General features: G+C 38.2%; 2 protein-coding genes across 2 annotated transcripts in view; one reads left to right on the top strand and one right to left on the bottom strand.

Moving 5' to 3' along the window:
• The window catches only part of NT5DC1 (5'-nucleotidase domain containing 1), a 126,978-nt gene that overhangs the window by 16,267 nt on the left and 88,095 nt on the right, over positions 1-22,616 (top strand). The gene's annotated exons all lie outside the window — the stretch shown is intronic.
• Positions 917-7,695, bottom strand: COL10A1 (collagen type X alpha 1 chain). The gene is made up of 2 exons (XM_005154697.3): positions 7,557-7,695; positions 917-2,819 (listed from the first exon to the last, which is right to left on the bottom strand). The coding sequence occupies exons 1-2, from the start codon at positions 7,693-7,695 to the stop codon at positions 928-930; spliced, it is 2,031 nt and encodes a 676-aa protein (XP_005154754.2). The 3' UTR covers positions 917-927.

Raw genomic sequence — 22,616 nt, forward strand, 5'->3', positions numbered from 1 at the left:
TATTCCCCAGATGATTGTGGTTTAGATGAATGAACTGCTCAGGGAAAAACAGCAAAAAGATTGTCTACAATTTTGGGGTGGCAAAGCAGTTCTGATTTTGTAAGTGTCTGTAGGCTTGTGAAGATAGAGTCTTGATGGCTGGATTTTATGGCAGTTTTTTTACAGTACCCTGAATATTGTAGTTTTGCGGAATGTTAGGAGCTTAAAAATATTGAACTAGTTTGTTGCTGCAGATTACAAAATGTGCATCAACCAAAGCTTACTGGATTTCTAGGCTCCAAATCTGATTGCTTTTTCATATCATGAAAGTCTTAGATCTTCAGTAAGTGGTAATAATTTGTAAATCTACATTTCTCCAGGGTAAGTAAGAAAAGTAGAACTAAATTAAAACTGACACAGTATGCACTGTATTAGAGTTGTTTTCTTGACTCCTGTCTGATAGGTTAAAGGCAAAGCTGACAGGTAACAGAATGTTCCTGAAGTATATTATTGAGCTGTTGTGATGACCGTGGTGTATCTGAGACTGTTTACTTTGAACAATACCTTAATTTAATTCAGGTATAGAGAAATGTGATCTAGAGTTCTGGAATGACTACTTACGTGTTATGAGAAGTGATAGAAATTTTGGATTAATATTATTAGAGAAAAAAGGCAAAAATGAGAGAAGCTGGTGCATTATATTAATTCATAAAATTTTAATGTTGCATTCAGTCAGACAATTGATTGTTTTGAAAAAAATGTCTTATGACAATTCTCTAAAAACATACAACATTATTCTGTTAGGTTTGAACCACTCTCTTCCACCTTCTCATTCCCTTTTCCATTTCTGTTGAAAAATTGAAGTTGCATGACCTGCTGATGACAGATCAGCTCACAGTTAAAAGGATCTGAAGGAGAGAGTGTGAGGACAGTGTAAGTGGGATGTTGTTAGATATGCGCAAATAGGAAACCTGAGAAAGAAGAATGAACATATTCAGAGGAATAGAGACCATTAGATTCTGAATTGGGCAGTTGGAGCCATACTTGATCATTCTCCATGAGATCGATGACGGCACTGCCAGAAGCCTGGTCAAGGTATCCTTTCTTGTACTCATCATAGGTGTACATGAGTGGGGAACCATTTTTGTAGAGTGCAACCCAAACATTTGTTCCTTTTGCATGTACATGGTAGGAGAAATAGTACAGTCCAGGAATCCTGCAGGTGAAGATTCCTGTTCTGGGGTCATAGTGTTGCTGCCTGTTGTACAAGATCTTATCAAATTTGATGGGGACTGTTGCCCCAGGGTAGGCTTTTGACAGGATGACACTGAAAGCAGACACTGGCATCCCTGTGAGAGCTTGGTTTACTCCTTTTGTGAAGGACATTCCTGATATCTCCCTAGACTCTCCTGCTTTAACATAGCTTTCAGGCATCTGTGGGATTACAGCTTGGCCAGGGGGACCGGGAGGACCTGGGGGGCCTGGCAAGCCAGGCTCTCCAGTGTTACCTTTAGGTCCAGGGGGTCCAGGTGGTCCCATAGGTCCGCTTAAACCTTTTGTAGAAATACCTGCTGGGCCTGGCAGTCCTGGTGCTCCTGGCTCACCTTTTGCTCCAGGGGCTCCTGGCAGGCCAGGGGGGCCAATGGGGCCTCTGATACCAGGTATTCCTGAAGGTCCCCTGGGACCTGGCTCCCCATTGATCCCTGGCACTCCCTTAACTCCTTGTGGTCCCATTGGACCAGGCAAGCCAGGTAGCCCAGCGTGGCCAGTGTCACCTTTTGGACCTGGGAAACCTGGGTGTCCCTTAGGACCAGCAAGACCCTGCTCACCTGGATATCCTGGTTTTCCTTGTAATCCTGGTAGACCCCGTTCACCCTTTGCCCCTGGGAATCCCGGTGCACCTACATGACCCATGTCACCTTTGGGACCAGGAAAGCCGTTCTCACCAGGCAAGCCTTTGAGTCCTTGAGGGCCCATGTTCCCTGGTGGCCCAACAGGCCCTGGTTCTCCTGGCACACCAGCTGGGCCTCGGTCTCCTTTAGGGCCTGGAAGGCCAGGAGGACCTTCAGGCCCTCTGTGTCCCTTCATCCCTGGCAATCCTGGCTTTCCAAATCCTGGAAGGCCAGGTGATCCAGGCAAGCCTGCAGGTCCAGGGTGTCCCTTGGCTCCAGGGATGCCGGCTGCTCCTGGTGGTCCCATTGGCCCAGGTTTGCCAATGCCAACTTCTCCAGGTTCTCCTGGGGGACCCTGGGGACCTGGGATTCCAGCTGCTCCAGGTGCACCGGGTAAACCTCTGTCACCTTTCATACCTGGCTGACCTGGAAGACCGTTCTCTCCAGGCTTCCCTACCCCAGCAGGACCAGGGAGGCCCCGGGGCCCCTGTGGGCCTGGAAGACCCCTGTTACCTGGGCGGCCTGGAATGCCAAATCCATTCTCTCCCTTTTGTCCATTTATACCAGGAATACCTGGCTCTCCCTTCTCACCGGGGAGGCCCCTTGGCCCTTGAGCTCCTGGAGGTCCTTGTGGGCCTGGCTTGCCAGGAACAGACAGTCCTGAGGGGCCTGGAGTGCCAGGAGGTCCTTGTGGCCCTCTTGGTCCTGGGAGCCCAACAGGTCCAGCTTCCCCTTTCTCACCATTCAGTCCTCTTTCTCCTGGCTTTCCTGGCAGACCTGGCACACCAGGCTTCCCAACCGCGGAGAATCCAGGTGGTCCTGGGGGACCAGGGGGCCCTTGGGGACCAGGACTTCCAAACCCTGGCTTTCCTGCTGGACCTGGTTGTCCTCTTGGTCCAATAGGGCCTGGGGGACCAGGGGGTCCTTGTTCACCCCTTATCTGCACACCTGTGAAAAAGAGGAAACCAGGTCAGCCAGGGCAGCTATAACTATGTGCAGACTTGTAGCGTGGTGGAGAAATAATGTGAAATGCTAACTTAAACCTCATAGAACTCAAGTTTCTGATACTGTTTGGTCACTGAGAATCTGACGTTACAGAAAGCTTCCTGTGCAGGTTTAGCTGCTTTCATGTTACATTTAAGTAGTGAGGTTTTTGTTATCGCCATTCCCCATCCCCCCTTCCAGATGTGGGCCATGGCTGATTTGGATTTTTTTTGGTAACATATGAATCTTGTATTTTTAAATACTGTCAGAAATACTTTTGTTTGTCATAAAAAAATCACACGGGGGCAAGGTCACAACTGATAATTTACTTCAGTCAGAATTCTGGCATTGTTTTGTTCTGTTAATAATACTTAATTTTCTTAGTTATCAAAACAGCAGGTGGAGCCACTTAACCAAATGTCACAAATAAAGGAATAACCAAAGCTCCCTGCTTAGTTTTCTGTGCACTTTGGGGAAGCTTGCAGCCTCATGTTGGAATTAGGATGCTGACTTGTGGGACATTACATACAAGATTAACATGGATATGGTTACTTCAGTAGTTTCCAGCAATTGACACCATTATAGAGCAAAATACCATGCCTATGTTGAATGCTAATTTAAGATGTAATTTTTAAATTAAGAACTGAGGGATACAGGAAGAGGTTTCTGTCTTTTATAGTGGCAACATATTCTATTTATCATTTTTTTTCTGAATAAACATCAGTCAAGCAGCAACAGGATCAGCTAACATTTGCATTTTAGTCTCTTACAAAAAGAAAGAAGCGTTTGTGTGTATATGTGAATGTTCATGCAATGACTGTTCTCTCTCTCAGATAATAAATTGCTTTTCCAATCTGTGGCTAGTCTTGATGAACTAAAAATGAGATGAAGAATAAAGAAAACTGTTCTTATACATATTGTATTTTAAAAAATAATGGAGATGTGTATATGAAATACATTTGATTGTGGTTTGATATTGGATCTCTGAGGTTGCCTTCTTCCTAGATTGCCAGGGAAATTGTTCTTAATGAAGTATAGACAACACATTTTCTTTTTTGCTGATGCATAAAAACCCACAAATGCATATTGCCTTATTTTCACACTTTTCTATCTCGTTCTCCTTAAGACAATGCAAAGGAAGATAGTTGTTAAAATCCTACACATAGAAAGAAAGCAAAAGTGATTTCTTGACAAACAGGAAATGCAAACACGTCTCCTCCTCAGCTGCAAAGAGATTGTAGAATTATGAATACCAGTGACAAGTCTGGTGCAGTGTTTGGTATCTTACTAATATTATACAGTTTCTTAGTGCTGAACTCCAAGGTTCAAGTGGGTGTGGTGGCAAGTTAGTTTCCTTTTTATATAGGAAGTGACTTATATGTGGCAAATTTTAAAACTACATCACATATGTCAGAATTAACATGTACCCTGTAGCAGAAGTGGCATGCAAATGTTTTTTTACACATTACAAGTTTTCTCTTTGCTGCCATAAGAGAGCTGCCATCACAGGAAACAGCTTGCGCTGGAGGACTCTGAATTTATTTCATAGCTTCTATCTATAGTAGAACTTCAAAAACTGTCTATTCACTCAGAGAACTCAGGCAGGTGAGATCAAAGTTTCAATACAAATACCTAAGCAGGTTCCTGAGCTAATGCTGTTTCAGTTGTAAAGCATTAGGGGAAAAATACAAATACAGGTTTATATCAACTGCATCAGATCCAAAACAAAGCAAAGGATTTATGTGAGTACCTGTTGTTGGCAAATTTCTTCAGAATTTAGCTTCAAAGTGGTTCTCTTTCTTTTTGCCATGTTTTAGATGCAACTTGATGTCAGTCCTAGCTTCACAAAGTGGTGGGTGCTGCATTTTTTTGCATAAGATGCTAAAACCTTTGTCAGTATTCATGTTAAAGAGATTTTCTATGAGGAGCCATATTGTTTCAAAGCTATGCTGCTTTTAGATTAAAATGTCTGGTAATTGTGCTGTCCAGAGACAATGGTAAGTCGTCTGTGAAGGGACAGCTGAATGCATTAATGAAGTAGGATTTTTACCAGGAAAACTGAAGTAGTGGTTGGCTCCTTTTCTGTAATTTTTGACACATATCTTGATGCAAAATTGGTTTGTGTTCTTTGGGTGCAGTCAAACCTTATTTATGTGTTAGGTGTGAAGACTTTAGCATAGCCTACAATAACAGCTTCTTTAAGCACTGCTGAACAGTTAGATTTAATTCAATGATTATTCTCAACTGGGACTTTTCAGAGATTTCAAGCCAAGGAGCTACTGGTTTAAAAGTTATATCCTGGTAATTTAAACAAAAGAAATTATAAAAGTAAATGCATTCAGAAAGCAAAGTATATTCTGACTGGATAGCTATCAAGAACAAGAGTTTGTTGTTGGTTGTTTTTTTTTTAACTGTTAAAACAATTTCACCAAATTAAATGAAGCTTTAATAGGTTTTGATTGCCAACAGAAATTGTCTGATCTATTACATGTTGTCCTGAGTCACTAGTTTGGGCCTAGAATGAAATTTTAGTTCCAAGCTGCTTTTTGATAAAGCTGTACAAAACAAAAAGAGAATTTAATGGTAACTAAATCTCTAGAAGCCAGTGTCTGGTGGCCAGGTAAGAAAAGTAAGCTGTATGAAAAGATGAAAAGCTTGCTGTATGCTATTTGCATGTAGAACTCACTAGATCATAGTTAGATGAATTTGGTTCTGTAGTCTCCTATTTTATTCTTCTGTGATCATCTCAGACTTGAAATTGTGATCTCTTAACAGCCTGCCTTCTTTAAACTCTTCCAAAAACTCGTAATCAGATTTTCCAGATCAATAGTTTATTTTTGAGACTGCAGAATAGCAGTGGTTTTCCAGTCCTCCATTTTTATACTTATTCTCCAAATGAAAATTGTCAAGCAGTTTTAAATTACTGGACTCTCACATCACTAAAACTGTAGGCTGTGCCTGCTTTTGAGGTCTGCAGTTTTCACATGTAGATATAATACTTCTCAGTTATAAATAATATCAATATGTAAATTATTCTGAATAAAGTAATGAAAAAACACCAGGAAAAGTTAATGAGGGGAGAGAGAGGAAATGCAACTTTAAGTCAGTGGGAATTCCAGTTAGAAAATCCTTAGAGTAGCTGTTTATGTATGTGTACCTAAATTTGATCTGTGAGTCCTTATGCTGAATGCAATGGATGAAATGGAGTATTTTGGTACAGCCCAGAAGAACATTCTGGAGTTAAGTTTTGCAGCCATAATGCTTTCACTTAGTTCTTAAAAGCAGAGTGTTCTTAGAGCATGTGTACCGGAGCTGGTCGGGTGAGACCAGGGCTGGGACTTTTGACTCAATGTGTGCTGCTCATAAGCATCTAGTCCTTAGGATCAAACTAGAGCTGTTCTGAATAAAAAACTAAATGAAGGTAGTGTGGATGCAATGTCCTGAGTAATAACTGTTCTGCTCTCTAGATCTGCTTCTGTTCTGCTACCCTATTTTCTAATGCAGATAACAGCCTAAAATGTTCTTTTTCTGTTGAAAAGAAGCATATTTGCAAATGCTATTTTTCAAGTCCCTCATTCCCTTTCCTCATTTCTGCCCAGGTATATATTGCCTCCAAAAGCAGGTGGGATGCAGCAAAAGTGAAAGCTATTCTGAACAGCCTGTTGACGTCTGAAAGAAAATAATGTTGTTCTTGGTTGGAAGAGTTGAATGTTTACAAGGAAGATTCAGTTCTCTTAATTTCAGCAATAGTGATTATGAATTGAGACTCCTGGTCATACTCTGGGGGACAATTCATGAAATAAAACCAGTAACTAGGAAGTCAGAAGTTTTGATTTCAAGTTTAAAAGAAGTATTTTGGCCTAAGCGGGAAAATTAAACAGAACTCAGTTTCAAACACTAAGTATAGCCACCCATTTAACTTATTAGGACAGAGGAGATACCCAGAAATATGATGTCACAATGCATTGCAATTATATATTGCCTATACAATCTGCCATATGACTTATTAATGAAATTAACTTTTTTATAATAAAGCTACAATTGTTATATTACTACAAGATTAGTCTGATAGTTAAAGTATAAGCTTAAATAAGTCATTAAAAACTATGTAGAAATTTATGACATTTTTGTGACTATATAACAACTTATTTTGCCTTTCTATACTTCAAACAGGTCTTCATTTGGCCATTTGATATTCAATATATATTTACATTCACACCAACAGTCTGTTTTGAGATGACATGACAGGACGTGAAAGTTCTTTCTCAATACTGTAGATGACAGATCTATTGTTAGAAATCTCTGTTGAATCAAGAAATTTGATAATTGTTGTACATAATTATGTGCACAACCATGTTGTGTTATTCCCACTACTGAGGATAAGATCTGTAGCTGTGATTTTTGCTTCTGCTCTATATGCCTTTAATGATTATTGTGTAAAAAAGCAAAACAAAACCCAAAAAAAACTGACAAGTGTGCATCTTTATCAATGGGAGGCAGCTGCCCAGCAACTGCCAGTTCCTTTTGCAGTGATGAAATTATTGTAATAAACCTAAACTGTTAGTAAAATTTGAATATGAAGAGTGTAAACAATGAGCTATTGTTCAACTGATTGTTTAAACCATCAGCTTTTTGGTTTTAGTGTTTTGACCCACTAGAAATAATTGTGTTAGTTTATTATCAAAACAACAGTAAACTTACCTTGACTTTTTACATTGAATGGTAAGAAATGTGGCCCCTTGATGCTGGATTGTTTCTGGTATTGCTCAGAAAAATATCCATCGCTACCATGGACAACGTTCAGACAGAACAGCAACAGTAAGGATATTTGTAGATACATGTTTCCAACTCTGTTCTGTTAGAAAGAGGAGAAAAAGGTTGTTATAAAGAAAAGCTGTTCAGTTCTGTTGTGCATGAATAAAAAGTTTTCTTAAAGTATTGGTATTAAAAGTAATGTTATTTTATGCTTACTTCCTCCTGCTTTCACTAGCTGTGAAAAATTCTCTAAGAAAAAGGGAAACAGTATTGCTATCACTCTGAATCATGATAGCTTAGAGGCAATAGTCTCACTCTTAGGAAAAGAATAATAGATGCCAGCCTATTAGAAATCACTGTTTCAGAAACACTGGTTATTTTCCTAGTTACTTAGGGCTCCAAAAGTAAATTCAGGAGTTGCGTAAATCGGAATTACTGAAATGAAGGAAAGTTTTTCAGTGGAAATACATATACTGTCTACCATGACTTTATTGCCTTTGTGTAATGCTATAGTAAATGAAGCACAGAATCCTTGCTCTTTCAGCATCAGTGGCAAAAATCTCACATCTGGCTTTTATCTGCAGCCTTTCAAATAGCCTCAGTGGCACTAAGGATGCTAACACTGGCCCTTAAATATCAACCCCCTTCCTTCCCCACATAGACAACATGTATTCTGCAGAAGTTACCTTTAAAGCTAAATCGAATGAAATGAAATCATGACATACCAAAATGTTGTAGAGCTCCAATGGAGAGTGGTAAAACTGTTAATCCTCCTCTATTGAAGGGTTCTTCTGCCACTGGTGAGTGAGCAGAAGCTGATGACTTCAGGTGTCACCCTTGAGCTTTTATACAATTTTTCCCCTATTTGGGTGACAGTTGGTCATAAGCTCCTCCCCCAAAATCAGTAAGCAGTAATTATCTGTGTGCATATGTGTTTTTTAGGGGTGGGGGAAGCTATTTTGGGCAGTCATCCCAGATCCTGTTACATTTTTTGTTGTTGTTTTTTCCTTCTTCCCTTGGATTTCTTATTGTTGAAATTATATTGCTCATAGCTTGTATTTTGTAAAATTCTACAGCCTCTCTGTTTCTAGAACTGAGAAAGGTAACACTGGAAAAAATCATGAACTTGTAAGTAAGGATGGTAATTCTAAGTGCTTCATTTGGATTTCTCTGTAAATGTTTTAAGGAAAGAAGTATACCTTTTGAACTTTGGTGGGCTGTTACTTTCGGGAGTAACCTCACTAAATTTCATTGGGATATGAGTGGAGAACTTAAAATCAACTAAGATGTTAATAAGGGAGCTATGTGAGAACCTGAAGATTATTTTTAAGCAGTTATTATTTTAAGAGATTTTCATTTTCACATTATATTCCTAGACTTCTGTTTTGATGCTGGAGGAGCAGTACTACATATATGATGTATTCTGGACGTAATGTTTCTGTATCATGAATTCTTGAAATGCAAGCTTACCTTACACAATGAAAACATCATTGTCTCTAGTTATAACAAATACGTTGAAATCCATACTGCTTAAATTTACAAGTGTGATACAAGCTGATGTTTTGGGCTGAAGGAGATTTTTTGAGCTTTTCTGGAGGTTTGTTCAATCAAATGTAGTTGTTGCTGTACTTTTTCTATTTAACAGCTTCAGTTTAAATTTGAACTGCTGTTTTAGTGTTGGTGGATCAAGCTTGATCACAGCTTATCTTTTTTTTTCAGATTATAAACAGGTTTTAGCTATTAAGAAAGATTGCTAAACCATTCTTGCTTAATAGACTGTATCAACACATTTTAATTTCTTTTTTGAATAAATAATGGAATCTTAGAGTCTTTCAGCATCACTGATTAATGTTCAGGACTAAATAGGCAATAGCTTTCAGTCCTTGAATTGTTTGGGACTCTGAAACGTAAGATCAAAGGGCAAAATACGAGAGAAGAAACAAACCTTTCTCTTTTATGGTGAAACTGTAGAATTAAATATAACTTTGCTTTTATCAAAAAATCACAGCAGAAATGCCTACATATAAATCATCTGTGCATTATAACTTCTTTGCCAGTTTTAGAATCCTCTGACATTGTTATATGGTATTCAGTCTTGTAGGAATTATTTTTTTTTTATGTATTTGAAATTCTTTGTTTCCCTAGCACCAAAGATTAGTGGAAAACAAAGATGAATGATGTGTGTTGTTACCAAAGAAAGATGAACATGTGCTACAAGTTACTGTCCTGATGAAGTAAGCAGGTATTTATTTTCCAAGTTAATTTATACCAGTTGTAGAAGTTGTCTTGGAAGCCTTTTGGTGAAGTACAAGCAATATCTTTGCAGAGGAACATGCATGCACCCGTATCCTAATGCCAGCTGTAGAAATACTGTAATTAGGCAAGAGTATTAGTATGTTGTGTTATAGGAATACTAATAAATAACATTCATTAATGTGAGTTCTGACCAGAAGACAGGGCTGGTGGCCCTGAACTGCATGGCTGTCCTGTGGAATGACAGGTTAATGTGGGCTGAATTTTACCTGCTTTGTGTCTTTGTTTAGTTCCACACTCTTCAACTTTTTTGGCTTTTATGTATTATGGCAAATATCCTAGAACACAAGTGACTGTACTGAAAGAGACCAATGGACCATCAAGTTTATTCTGCTTACAATTGTGCTAATACCTTGTTTTACTAGAGGGCTGTATTAATGTTGTGACTTTGACTGCTACAATAATTTATTTAATGTATTGTTGAACAGTTCTTCCTAACCATCCTCTAAACAACGTTATGTTCCGTTTTTGTTAATAAACCCTTTCTGCGGCAGGGGTCTTCAGACTGAAACTTGCTTTCTCCATTAAGCCTGGAGGCCCAATTTGGTCAGTGGTTTTCAGAGAATGCTTGTATGTCTGAGCTGGCATTTCTACTCTCCCTATGTGCATTCAGTTCTTTTTAATCTTTTGGAGAAGGAGGCTTTGTCCTCAACTTGTTTGTGTAACTTGTCAAAGTGCTTCATTTAAAAATTAGTCTCTAAATTCAAAAGAGAATCCAGTCATCCACATTTGACAAAGGCAGCAAGTCTGTGGGCATAGAGTTTATTTCCTCCTTGAAGAAATGCAACTCCAGCCCCTTTTTTTGGTTCACATAAATCCAAAAATAGCTTTTGATTTTAAAACATTTAAATACACAGCCCTCAGTGGGAAGTGTGGTTGTTGCTAATTTGATAGTATTTGGTTAAGAAAGTTAAGAACAGCAGGCAACAGGTTTATACATGTACAGTTTCATGCTAATTTCTAGCCTAACTCATAAATATACTCAAAGCAGGCACACTTAGGTTACAAAAGCATCAGTAATGTACACTGATATTTGCCCAGGAGCCTCACTTCCTGCCTTGCCTCCTTCTGGGCAGGAAGATGAATTATCTCTGTGTGTCTGCATAAATAGGGATGATTGTAGGGTCAAAACGTATATACAGGCAAACCTGTTGTCCCTGTGTTTACCATAAGCTCCACCCTATTGTGCTATCTACTGCTAATTCTTTGATTCGAGGTTTTGTTTTTTGTGGGTATGGGAAACTGAAGTAGAATTGGTCTTCACTGCTTTTGTGTTTCCCCTGTTGCTGTGGACATTTCCTATTGGCAGAGTGCTAGCACACATTTAGCTCTAAGCATGCATATGAAAGGGAGGCTTTGGTATATACTTGCACATGAGAAAATACATGCAGTAGACACTCTTGTGTATATCTATTTACAGTAACAGCACATGTTAAACAAGAAAGGTTATTTGCATACCTGTTTTCAAAGTATAAACATTCAGATATTTTTGGTTTATAGTTATGCATTTAGAAGGTTGTCTTTGCTTACAAATGAAGGTGTCTTTGATCTTTGCTGCTCCCCCTGTCCCACTACTGTAATGAACTTACTTTTTAGTTATGTATTGGCTGCTTCTTCTCTTGTTAAGGTAGCCATGGTAGGTGTTATGACAATGGGATAGCTTAAGTCCTATGCTTAATTGCAATAAAAAGACTCAAAATAGAGTTTTTCTGGACTATGTGAAGTACTGAAATCACAGAGTTTTGAATGTCATTTGCAGCCGTCTGCAGTTTTGTCATATTTGCTGACCGAGTGTTCAGTTTGTTGGATGTTGTTAGAAAGCATGCACTCGCACATGCTTTCCAAACCCCCTATTGCTTCAGTGTCTTACTACCACAGTCAGTGAAAACATGTGTAATACCGAGGTGACACCATTTTTTGGGAAATGGGAACTGTCTTTCTCCAAATTCTGCAAGTTACTCACAATGTGACTGGAGTTATGTCCCAGAATAAGCAAAAATCAGAGTAAATGTGAGCTAGGTCCTTGCAGTAGTTGGGAGCTGGCTATATATTTTCCTGATGCTGAGGATTTTCAGTGTGAATGTGCTTGGATTTTTTGTTTTGACTTTGTGATCTTGATTTTTGCACCATCTAAGCACTTAGATGTGCTTAGTTGCATATAAATGTGGGTTCTTTGAAAGCATTAATTCACAGCTTTAACTTGGAATTTGTCTAATTTTTAATAATTTTAGTCTTAATCCTGGTTGTTTTTTCTTTTTTTATAATTATTATTTTTGTTAAACTAGGGTAACCTAATGAACCTGGGACATTAGCTTGTAGCACCATCTCTGGTGAAGAAATTCTCCAGTCTCCACTGTTAAGTTCTCAGAGAACAGTCCTTAATAATTTCTAAGAGGAGTTTGAAAGCCTACCATGAAACTAAAGGAGTAATTTTGTTTTCTGTTTTACAATGCACTTTATTACACTCTGGAAACTCCTAAATCATCTCAACACCATGGTTTAAAACTGTTCTCTCTCCCTTTCCATCACACAGTGGTGAGTGAACACTCCCATTATAGCAACCAGGTAAACCCTCAAGAGGAGTGCCGAAGAAGTGTTCCACTGTACCTTAATGGGAAAAACTAATACAGAGGGTTTTTAGCTTGCTGCTCACAGTCAAATGAACGCAAAGAAATGGGAAGTGGGAAAATTTGTGAATTCAGTAGCTGTGTGAAATCTATTTGATTTGGTTTGAGTTTTTTTTGTTAGATTGGTTTTGTTGTTGTTACTTTTGTAATTACTGTTACTTTATATGGAGGGTGTTTTCTTTTGCTATGCTACCACTTGGACTGCCTGGGACTAGAAAACATCTTGATGAGGAAAATATTTACCTTGCTAATTGCAAAATAAATTATTTACATTGGGTTTGAGTTTCAGAATGTGTGTTGTACTTAGTAATTCATAGAGGCTTGTTGAGGTAATCTGCAGGACTGTGCAGTCCTATCTGTATTCATATTTTGAGACACGATAGGAATTTGCTCTTCGAAACAAAACAAAAGAATCTGTGCTACTACTACACATCTGTACTGGTCTTTTTATAGATTTGAAGTCCTTATTCTTTTAACAGTTGTAATTGTGGTTGAATAAATGTCCTGCTTTCAAGTAGTAATGGAAAGATGGTCTGTATTTATTCTGGCACAGCAGAACTGACTGCTGACCAGTTTGTTCTGTTCAGCTCAGGTTGTTGATCTTGTTGATCACAAGAGCTCTAGTATAACAGTATATTTAAATAGATGACACCCAGTTAAATATTTATACTTGTATTCTGAGTTAACTTGCAGAGACACTGAATAATCATGCTGAAACCTCAGGAAAATATGTATCCCACCTAGGCTATAGAGAAAGCTTTGAGACTGACCTGAATTTCTGATTATACACTGATTATTCCTCAGAGTCAGGTAGTATAAATGCTTTCTAACAACACTGTGTTTGTGGCCTAATTTCATTATTCTTCACCCGTCTTAGAGAATTTATGATACTAGAGTAAAAAATACCAAACAGAAGTACTGCTGTTAGGAAAGTTGTTTTCCAGTGCCTTGGGTGTGCTGCTGGGATGACCTTATTCCTCCTTCATTTTTATTCATCCCTCCCTTGTGAAAACAACAAATTCTGTTCAAATATATGCATTAATTTGCAACTCAGATATGTGGCTTTAAATGAAAACTGCTTAGTTTTCAAAATCCTGAAAACACAAAGCTGTTTTTATATATTGATATTAATCCCTTCTCCCACAAATGCTTTTCTGATTAGGTCGTGTAAATATTTGTACGTTTAAAGTTTTGGATTGTCACTAGATCTGTTTAAAAGTGTAAACATGCAGGTGATGGCAGGACTTTGCATCCTCTTGATGGAGGGGAGAAGTATCCAGTTAAATTTGTGCACAGTTTAGGAAAAAAAAAAAAAAGAGACCTGACCACTGAATAGCCTAAGCAAATACAAAAATTTTACTTTGATTTTGACAAGGGGGTTCCACAAAACTGTTTCTAGAGTGGCTTAAACATACCCAGGTAAATAGTTTTCCAGTTCGTTCTAGCTGGAGATGCTAATTTTCTGCTTTCTGCCTGATGCTGACTGCCCTCTGTTGTGTCAGTACACTGATTTATGAAGCTTTTCTGTAAGCCGAATTAAGCAATAATTTGATTTGGACTAAAATGCAGTCAGGCTTTCCTGGGAATGATGGAAGGAGGGAGACTTGTTTTCCACAGGTCCAGATAATTTCACAGGATCTGTTAAATGATTTTTTAAACACCTGAAATACATAATTGGTCTTTAAAGATTACTTCAAGTGTTCTTTCTTTTTTAGTAAGTTCCTGATGTTCTTGTTTGATAAACCTGATATAGAACAGTAAAAAGAGCATTCACATAAATGCATAACAATGCTAGATAGTAGTATTTTCCTGAGAAGGAATAGGGATGAGTATCTTAATGCTTTCTTTAATTCATGCTCTATTTTACTCTGATTTTTATTAGATTATTTAGTATCATTTTCTGCCTCTCTGCCTGCTGGACTTGAGGTTCCTGTCAGACTCCCCTGGACCATAGTGAATAAAGTAGAAATCATGTTAAAAGAAGGGTGGGAACCACTCCTATTTTCCCAAAGGTGAAAAAGTTCAAGAAGCTTCCTAAGGTATCCCATAATTAGGGGAATCTTCCAAATAGTTGGTGAAAAATAGGTGTAACAGCTACTTTTTCTAGTGTACCTACTGGAGCAGGTAGTCAGCCTGCTGAATCGTCTCATTCATTGACCTTGGTACCTGCTGTGGTTTGGACAATTGGCACAGTTGTTTTCAAACTGTACTGTTTAAAAACAGGTGCAAAAGTTGTATGTGTTGGGGAAATATAGACTTTAAATAGAAGTTGTCTGAGTTCACTTTAAAAATAAGGGATTTGTTTGGCTTCTTTAAGTCTGGCATTTTAGATACTGCTGGTTTTATTTATTGAAACTTTAAAAGTTCTGTTGGTGGATATGCATATGGGTGGGTATGCGCGTGGTGAGTGCATGTCTTATGAGGAGTGGCTGAGGGAATTGAACTTGTTTAGCCTGGAGAAAAAGAGGCTGAGGGGAGACCTTATCACTCACTGTGCTGTCACTCACTGCTAGCTGAAAGGAGGTTGCAGCCAGGTGGATGTTAGTCTTTTCTATGTAGCAAGTAACAGAACAAGAGGAAACAGCTCCAAGTTGCACCAGGCAAGGTTTAGATTGAATATTAGGAAAAACCTTTTCACCAAAAGGGTTGTCAAGCACTGGAACAGGCTGCCCAGGGAAGGGGTGGAGTCACCATTGCTGGAGGTATTTAAAAGACATGTAGACATGGTTCTTAGGAACATGGTTTAGTGGTGGACTTGATAGAACTAGGTTAGTGGTTGAATTCAATCTTCAATGACTTTTCCAACCTTACTGATTCTGTGATTCCATTTAAACTCTCTGTACTCTCTCCCTTATGCAAAATAAGCTTGAGTCCGTGGAGCCTAATTGTTCCTGATGTTTATTAATAGGGCTGGGTCTTGTTTCACTTAGCTGAGACTAGGTTTTTACAAGCATTACGTTGTCATAAAGTCATAATTACCTGCTTCTAATAAAATGCTAATTAAATGGCTGCTTTTGTTATTACAGAAAATGCATCAGGGTTGAAAAGCTTTATAGGTGACACTGTATTACCTCAGTCAAATCTACAGGCTTCAATGTCTCTTGCATTTCATAGGAGAAAAATGACATGAATGTGAAAGATGAATTTTTTTTTTTAGTACTTTAACCAGTAGGCTCTCACATTCAACGATTTGAAAACTGAAAGAAAGATAGTGGTGGAAAAATAAAACTAAAAATTGAATTCCTGCTGGAGGTGATGTTAGATGGCTTTCTGCACCCATTGATGGTGAGGTGTAAGCAAGGATCTCCACAGAATTAATTCAGAAAAGCCTGATTTATTTCTGCTGTGTACAGAAGTAAAAGTGGGTAACTTTGGAAGCAGAATTTTTTTGAGTGTGTTACTCTTAAATTTAGGTGTGCAGGTTCCACTGAAGCCATTAGACTTTTCTGAACATTCACAATAAATTGACTGCACCTTTGACTTTCTAATTGTCACAGCTTAAGAGTATAGCTGTGAAAAGGTAATGGCTGCTTGGATTGTGTGTGGTTAAATTGCTGTAATGTGAATCTGTTTAAGCCTCAGCGGATTTACTAAAAATCAAGGAAGTTGAGGGGCAAGGAACTGAATCCACAAATGCCAGGTCACATCTGATTTGTTAACAAACAAGCCATTTTCTTCTGTGTGATTTGTCACCCATAACCAGTTTTTGTTCTGAAACGATTTCTCTGGCTTTAGCTTAGCTAGGGATATAGATAAAATTTCTAGGACGCCTTTTTGCTCATGGTCCAGAAACAAGGAGGCTGCTCTGCTGTCAGCAGCTGCTGCCAATGACATGTGCTACAGCAGAAGATTGACACCAGATTTCAAGGAAGATCTTCTTACATGCTGGAAATCTGCCACCAATCTGCAGTAACCATGATAAAGAATTAGGACCCTGACATGGGAGTGAGAGAGTCATATAGGATAGGAAATGGGACATGGAAGGAAGGAGTGATTTATCTATGCCACATAGTCTAGATAGTGATATGGAGTCTGAATTTCATGGTTAGCTCATGGAACATCTTTCTTGAGGAATTCTTGCAGAACCTGTGGGTTTCTTTAGTAACAGATGAAGGAAGAGGAGGGAGGACACTGCAATGCCTGGTGCTCAGCTCATCTGCTTTCTGATCAAAGATCAGAAGATCTCTAAGTAGTTCACCATACTACGTGAATGTAAGCCTGTGTAACAAATTCAAGAGAAATAAATAGTCTTTGGGCACAGCTGAACTGGAAATTAAACTGCCTCAACTAGGCCTGAACCCAGCCTTTCTGGGTGTACATAGACTGTTGAATCTTAGTGCTGAAGAGCTGAAACAGTTTTACTCAGTACTCTGGCTTCAACCTCTGTTGAGCTGCTACAAATCAGAGGGAAAGGAAGGTAAATGCTTGTGGTTGGCTTGCAGTGTGCTCCAAGCTGTTGTGGGAATGAGCAATCTCCATCTACATTAATTTGATGTTGTGTATTGTGCATTTGCATCTTAGGCATACCCATGAGTGCACTCATTTTGCTATGTATCATACTGTTGTGACAGGTTTGAAACTCACTAGTCTAAGTATGAAACTGCTATAATTTCATTTTATTCTCATTACTGATTGGATGTAGTAGCTCTTTACAGTGCTGGAAGTTCAACTTTAGAAAACCTTTGGCAAAGAAAGTCTGTTGTCCAAATTACATCAGTTCTGTTTCTGATTAGAGCTTTAATTTTTTTTTTTTTAAATATTTTGACTGTCTGGGGAATATATCTGATCATTGCAGCAATAGCATTGAAATGTAAGGGAGTGGGAGTTGAGCAAGATCTGTACTGAATATCTGCTCCAAGTATCTTGGGAGTTCTTTATGGCTTCACTTCAGACAGAAATGAAGAGGGGTGTAATTTAAGTGGCTGTCTTCCCTAGCACAAACTATTCAAATAGTGCAGAGATTTGTCCTCCCACAAGCTGCAGATTCCATTTTGAGGTAAGTGGGAAATAAACTTCGGTATTCAATTAAGATGCAGTAGAATCAAAAAAGGATCCTTACAAACAGAAGATCCATTTGCAAATTCAGTCGAAGTTACAGAAATGAGATTTGAAATTTGGTTTTTGGATTGAAAAACCTTTCATTTAGAAGCTTGGAATACTTTTATATAAAGCAGAGCATCTTCAAACATTCTTCCTTTTTTTCAGGACCTAAACATAGCACTGTTTGGCCATTGAAATATTAGGTCACTAAGAATGCATGTTAGGTCATTCAGAGAGAGCTTATTGTTTCAGAAAATAGACCTCCTGAGTCTATAGACCTGTGGTGGGATGTGTTTGCTTACTTATGCATTGGTAAGTAAAAGTAAAATTAACATTACTAGCATATTTTGCTCCTGGTTCCTTTTTATAGCTGTCTAAATCCAGATCTTTTCTGGTATGTCCTGTGTACATTAGTTTTCAGAGTGGGATTCCACATTGGGCTTTGCTGATGACCGCAGGATGTTTATGTGAACTATGCTAAGTTTTTGGCAGACTCCTCCCTCTGAGGCCTTCATGTAGTACTCTGTCCCTGAAACTCTCATGTAATTTAGAACAGGTGTTTTGTTTGTGCACTGATAGTTTGCAGGTACTTTAAGGGAAAATATAGTTAGACTAGTCATGTAGGGGGTGTCAACACTGCTGGAAAACTGAAATCTGGCAGAAACATTCTGCTTGTACTGCTTCCTTTAGTCTTGTGGCAAAATGTAAAATCTTATTTCAGAAGTGTTCTGTTATGCAAAGTAATTTAAATGGCATTTAACAAGTGCATAAACTTATGTGCTGTTGTATCTATGATCCATACTGATTCTTTATCTGTTGGTTTTGGGAGCATAGAGGGACACATTGCAGCAACAGAAGATTCTGATGTGGAATTATAGAAATCAGTAGAATCATACAAACACAAAACAGCCCAGCTTAAAAGGGACTTAAGAAGATCGTCTGGTTCAGCCTTTTGTGGGAAAGGGAGCCTAGGTGAGATTATGTAGCACCTTGTCTGGTTGCATCTTGAAAAACTCCAGTGATGGTGACACTACCATATCCATGGGGATGCTGTTATAGTGAATAATTCTTATCTTTATAAACAATTTAATTCTTTTGTTGATATGAATCTACAAAGGATTTTGTTGCTTTGTTTTGCTTTGTAGTTTTTAATTGTTTTTAGTAGGATATAATTAATATTGAAATAATACATTTTAAGAACACGTGCCCTTTCCCTTTCCTCCACTCAGCTGCTGATGTTTTTCTCAGCCTGTCAGTTCTTGAAAGTTGCTTTCCAAAGTTTGCAAAAGGCAAGATGGGAAACTGTAAACAAGCAAAAAGGAAACATGTTTGGTTTCAAGCTGTCCTCTTTTCAACACCATATCAGAACGCGTTTTCATTCCTTTTAGAGCTGCAGGATTTCATCTTCTGAAGACTCTCTGGGCTGGTGCAAGTGGATGTAAATGGAGAAGAAAGTTACCTTTTAACTAGAAATGTGAACACTTGCGCATTTCATACATAAAACATGCACGGAATAAATTTTAGTAATGAAGTCTTACTCTTTCAGTAGTTCTTTCTATGCATTCTTTCCATCTTTCAGCTATTTAGCTTTGCTGTCTGCTTCTCTGTGTATTTGTTGCTTCATTGCACAATTTATTATGTTCCATCTAAGGCATGTGTGGAATAATTTGTTGCTGCTCCTGGTATCAGCTCTTGATATTCATACATCAGGTAGGGGTTCCTTGAAGCCAAGCTGCATGAGTAGGATGTGAGTCCTTTTTTGAAAAATGATACCCAGAGAATAAAATATATTTTTGAAGTGGCTAGAATAGAGGCTTTAGATAGGTAGCAAGAAACTGCTGCATTGTACACTGTATTCTGACTGCAAATTGTCTGACCATATTGACATAGAATAGCTGCTTTTAAATAGAGTAATTCAACTAGCACATAGTTTAGGTGATATTTTCCATGTCTTCAAAAACATTCTATCTGAAACTCAGTATTTAGCATTAGACCACTGAAGATGCTGGTCCATCTGTCCATTGACTCATTTTAAAATATATTCCTATAAAAATGCAAGCTGAGACAAAAGCCAGCAATCCTGAAAATTCAGAAAGAGTCACCACCTACTCTAGGTGAAATTTCTGGATTTTCTAATTTGGTTTTTACAATTTGTCATGCTGTCTGAGAGCAGAATTTTGTGTCAGTCTCACCTTAAATAGCATCTTTCCTGTTCAGCAAGTCATCTGAGTCTGAGTGTTAGCCTGGATGTACTGGACAAAACCTAAGTTTTAAAGTTCTCATTCATTTTGCTTGTATGCATGCTAAAAAGAAAAACCTGCTTCTTGGCAATTAGCTCCCAGAAGCTGCCTGAGTGACTCAGGCTTGTGATGAAATGTTTCTGCTGTGATGGCAGTCCAGGATTGCTGTCTGCTTGATCAAGTCAGCTTTGGAATTCAGGGCATTCATGTTTATGTCCATTAACTTGACAGGAGCTTCTTCCAGTAGGAAACAAATACGGATATTTTTATGACACGCCACTTGTTTCGGGTTTCTTCTTGCAGTTGTTCACTCCCTTTTTTTCTTCAATTTTATTTAAACTCAGTGAGACTGAAGAGCTTTCTTGCTTTTGGAGAAATCATTACCAGGTTTCCCAGTAATTCTCTGGAGTTTTAATATGCATCTCCAACTTACTCTTCCTTGAGCAAAGCATAATTTAAAATATTTTCAGTGGTTGAAGCCAGAGCAGGTCATTACAATAATTAATTCTGTCATAAGGCAAGCCAAAGAAGTTTGCACAGTAGCTTCTGTTTCTGCCCAGTCTTTCAGGGCATTATGTCCTAGCCCTTACTTAGTTGAGGTAACTGGTTGCTTCACACACTGATCCTGATTCTCAGGAGCATTCCTGCTTTGTGCTAAATAGGGGAGCTTCTTTTTGATGATTTGTTTTTTTTTCTTTGCTTTTAAATGTGAATTCTATTTTAGAATATTTTAGTATGCAAGGAGAACTGAACTTTGTAAAACTATATGTCCTTGTTTTGGGGGAATCTTAAGCATCAGGAACTGTCATAGATGGCTACTTTAGACATATAATCTGTCATGTATCTCCAAAGCAACTTTATTTTTCTTAGTGTAGTATTTTGAGAACACTTTTCTCTCCCAAATACTGCTTTAAAAATTAGTTCAATGGTGCCATTTTCATCTCTCTTTTGATCAGATTTTTATCCTGTCACCATTCCGCTTGTTGGAGATGATACATATTTTGGTTTTATGATACACCATATATATTGCTATTAATATATACATGTATATGTCTGCGTAAACTGTATATAAGTATACAAATTGGATAAGAGATTTGCGAAAATAATTTTTACAAATATGCTTTTTTATAAAAGACATCTGAGAAAGGTGGGGCTGTTCATCCTGGAGAAGAGAAGGCTTCATGGAGACCTCATAGCAGCCTTCCAGTATCTGAAGGGGACCTTATAAGGATGTTGGGGAGGGACTCTTCATTAGGAACTGTAGTGATAGGACAAGGGGTAATGGGTTAAAGCTTAAACAGGGGAAGTTTGGATATGAGGAAGTTCTCTACTGTGTGGGTGGTGAGGCACTGGAATGGGTTGCCCAAGGAAGCTGTGAATGCTCCATGCCTGGCGGTGTTCAAGGCCAGGTTGGACAGAGCCTTGGGTGACGTGGTGAAATGTGTGGTGTCCTTGCCCATGGCAGGGGGGTTGGAACTAGATGATCTTAAGGTCCTTTCCAACCCTAACTATTCTGTCATTCTATGATTCTATATATTTGGAGATTAAGAGTTACCTACCACCACCTTGTCTTCAGTATTTGTTTCCAACAACTATTTTCAGGCCATGTATAAAAATCCTAAATTATTTTTTTATAATAAAATATGCAGTAGTTTTGGAAAAGTGAGGTAAAAAATGAATTCAGACAAAATTATGAAATTACAAAGAAAATGTTCAACTAATTCCTGACCTTAAAATTCAACTTTCATACTAATTGACATTCAAGAGAGAACTATGATTGTTAGAAGAGGTATAGCAAAACTTTGTAAAAATTCTGTTTATTCTGTATAATTTTTATTTTAATATCTTCATCTCCAGATTCAAAAGACAGAGGAGCATTTTTTCCTTATCAAAGGAGGAACATTCCTTGAACTGTTCTTGAGACTTTACCTTAGGTGCATCAGAATCTTTGCTTTTTCAAGTATCTTCTTTTTTCTTCTCTCTTTTCCAAAGCAATTTTTAAAAATGTAGTAAGCTTTTGAAAATTAATTAATGCTTTTACGTGTAGATCTCAATTAATTTGCTGTGCTTCAGAACAAGGCTGTTTTCAAAAGCAAAATTAGGAGTAGTGTCAAAATTATTTCAGGCTCTACACACTAAAACTCATCTCTTCTGCAAATGATGGGCAGCAGAATGACAGACTGTACAGTTCACCAGAGGAAATGTCTAGACTGGCCCCCTGCATCTGTAAGTAGAGTGTGTTGAATCCAGACTTTGTCCATGTTGACAAAAGTCCTGCACTTGTCAAAGGTTTTCTATTGGGATAGTCTGCTAAATTAGTCTGAAGTGTATTTTTCAGCTGGAAAATGAGTTTAAACAGGAAAGGCTAAGGTAGAAATAAGGTTGTGGCAGCAAATAGGAGTCAACAAAGGAATGCTGGCAGGGCTGACAGGTCCAAAGCCTACATGACCTACATGAAGTATTTCACAGTGCTTCTGTTGACAGATGCATGACTGAAATTGTATCTGGCAAGTCCTGCTGAGAGGCACCAAAACAGCTCCTTTGGCCAGAAGAGTGGGTTATAAAACCCTTTCTGTGACTTGTACAGAAATAAATTTGGGACACCAATTTATATTTGAGACTGTGGTACCAGGTTGTATTTTTCCTCTGGCTGTCATTATTAACTCTTCACAAGTGCTACATTGCACCTTCCATTGCTTATGTCTAGTTGACCCCGTTAGATTTGTTGTACTTCCATTAGAGTTATGGGGAGGTTGCTTCTTCTCTAGCAGCTGCAGCTTTACAAG

Source organism: Melopsittacus undulatus, chromosome 3 (genome assembly GCF_012275295.1).
Source record: "Melopsittacus undulatus isolate bMelUnd1 chromosome 3, bMelUnd1.mat.Z, whole genome shotgun sequence".
Classification (NCBI taxonomy): domain Eukaryota; kingdom Metazoa; phylum Chordata; class Aves; order Psittaciformes; family Psittaculidae; genus Melopsittacus; species Melopsittacus undulatus.

Excerpts from the sequence above, each read along its gene's own strand:
- COL10A1 (XM_005154697.3), bottom strand. The coding sequence starts at position 7,695 with ATGTATCTACAAATATCCTTACTGTTGCTGTTCTGTCTGAACGTTGTC. Across the intron at positions 2,820-7,556 it reads ATTCAATGTAAAAAGTCAAG|GTGTGCAGATAAGGGGTGAA; the intron begins GTAAGTTTACTG and ends TCTTTTTCACAG.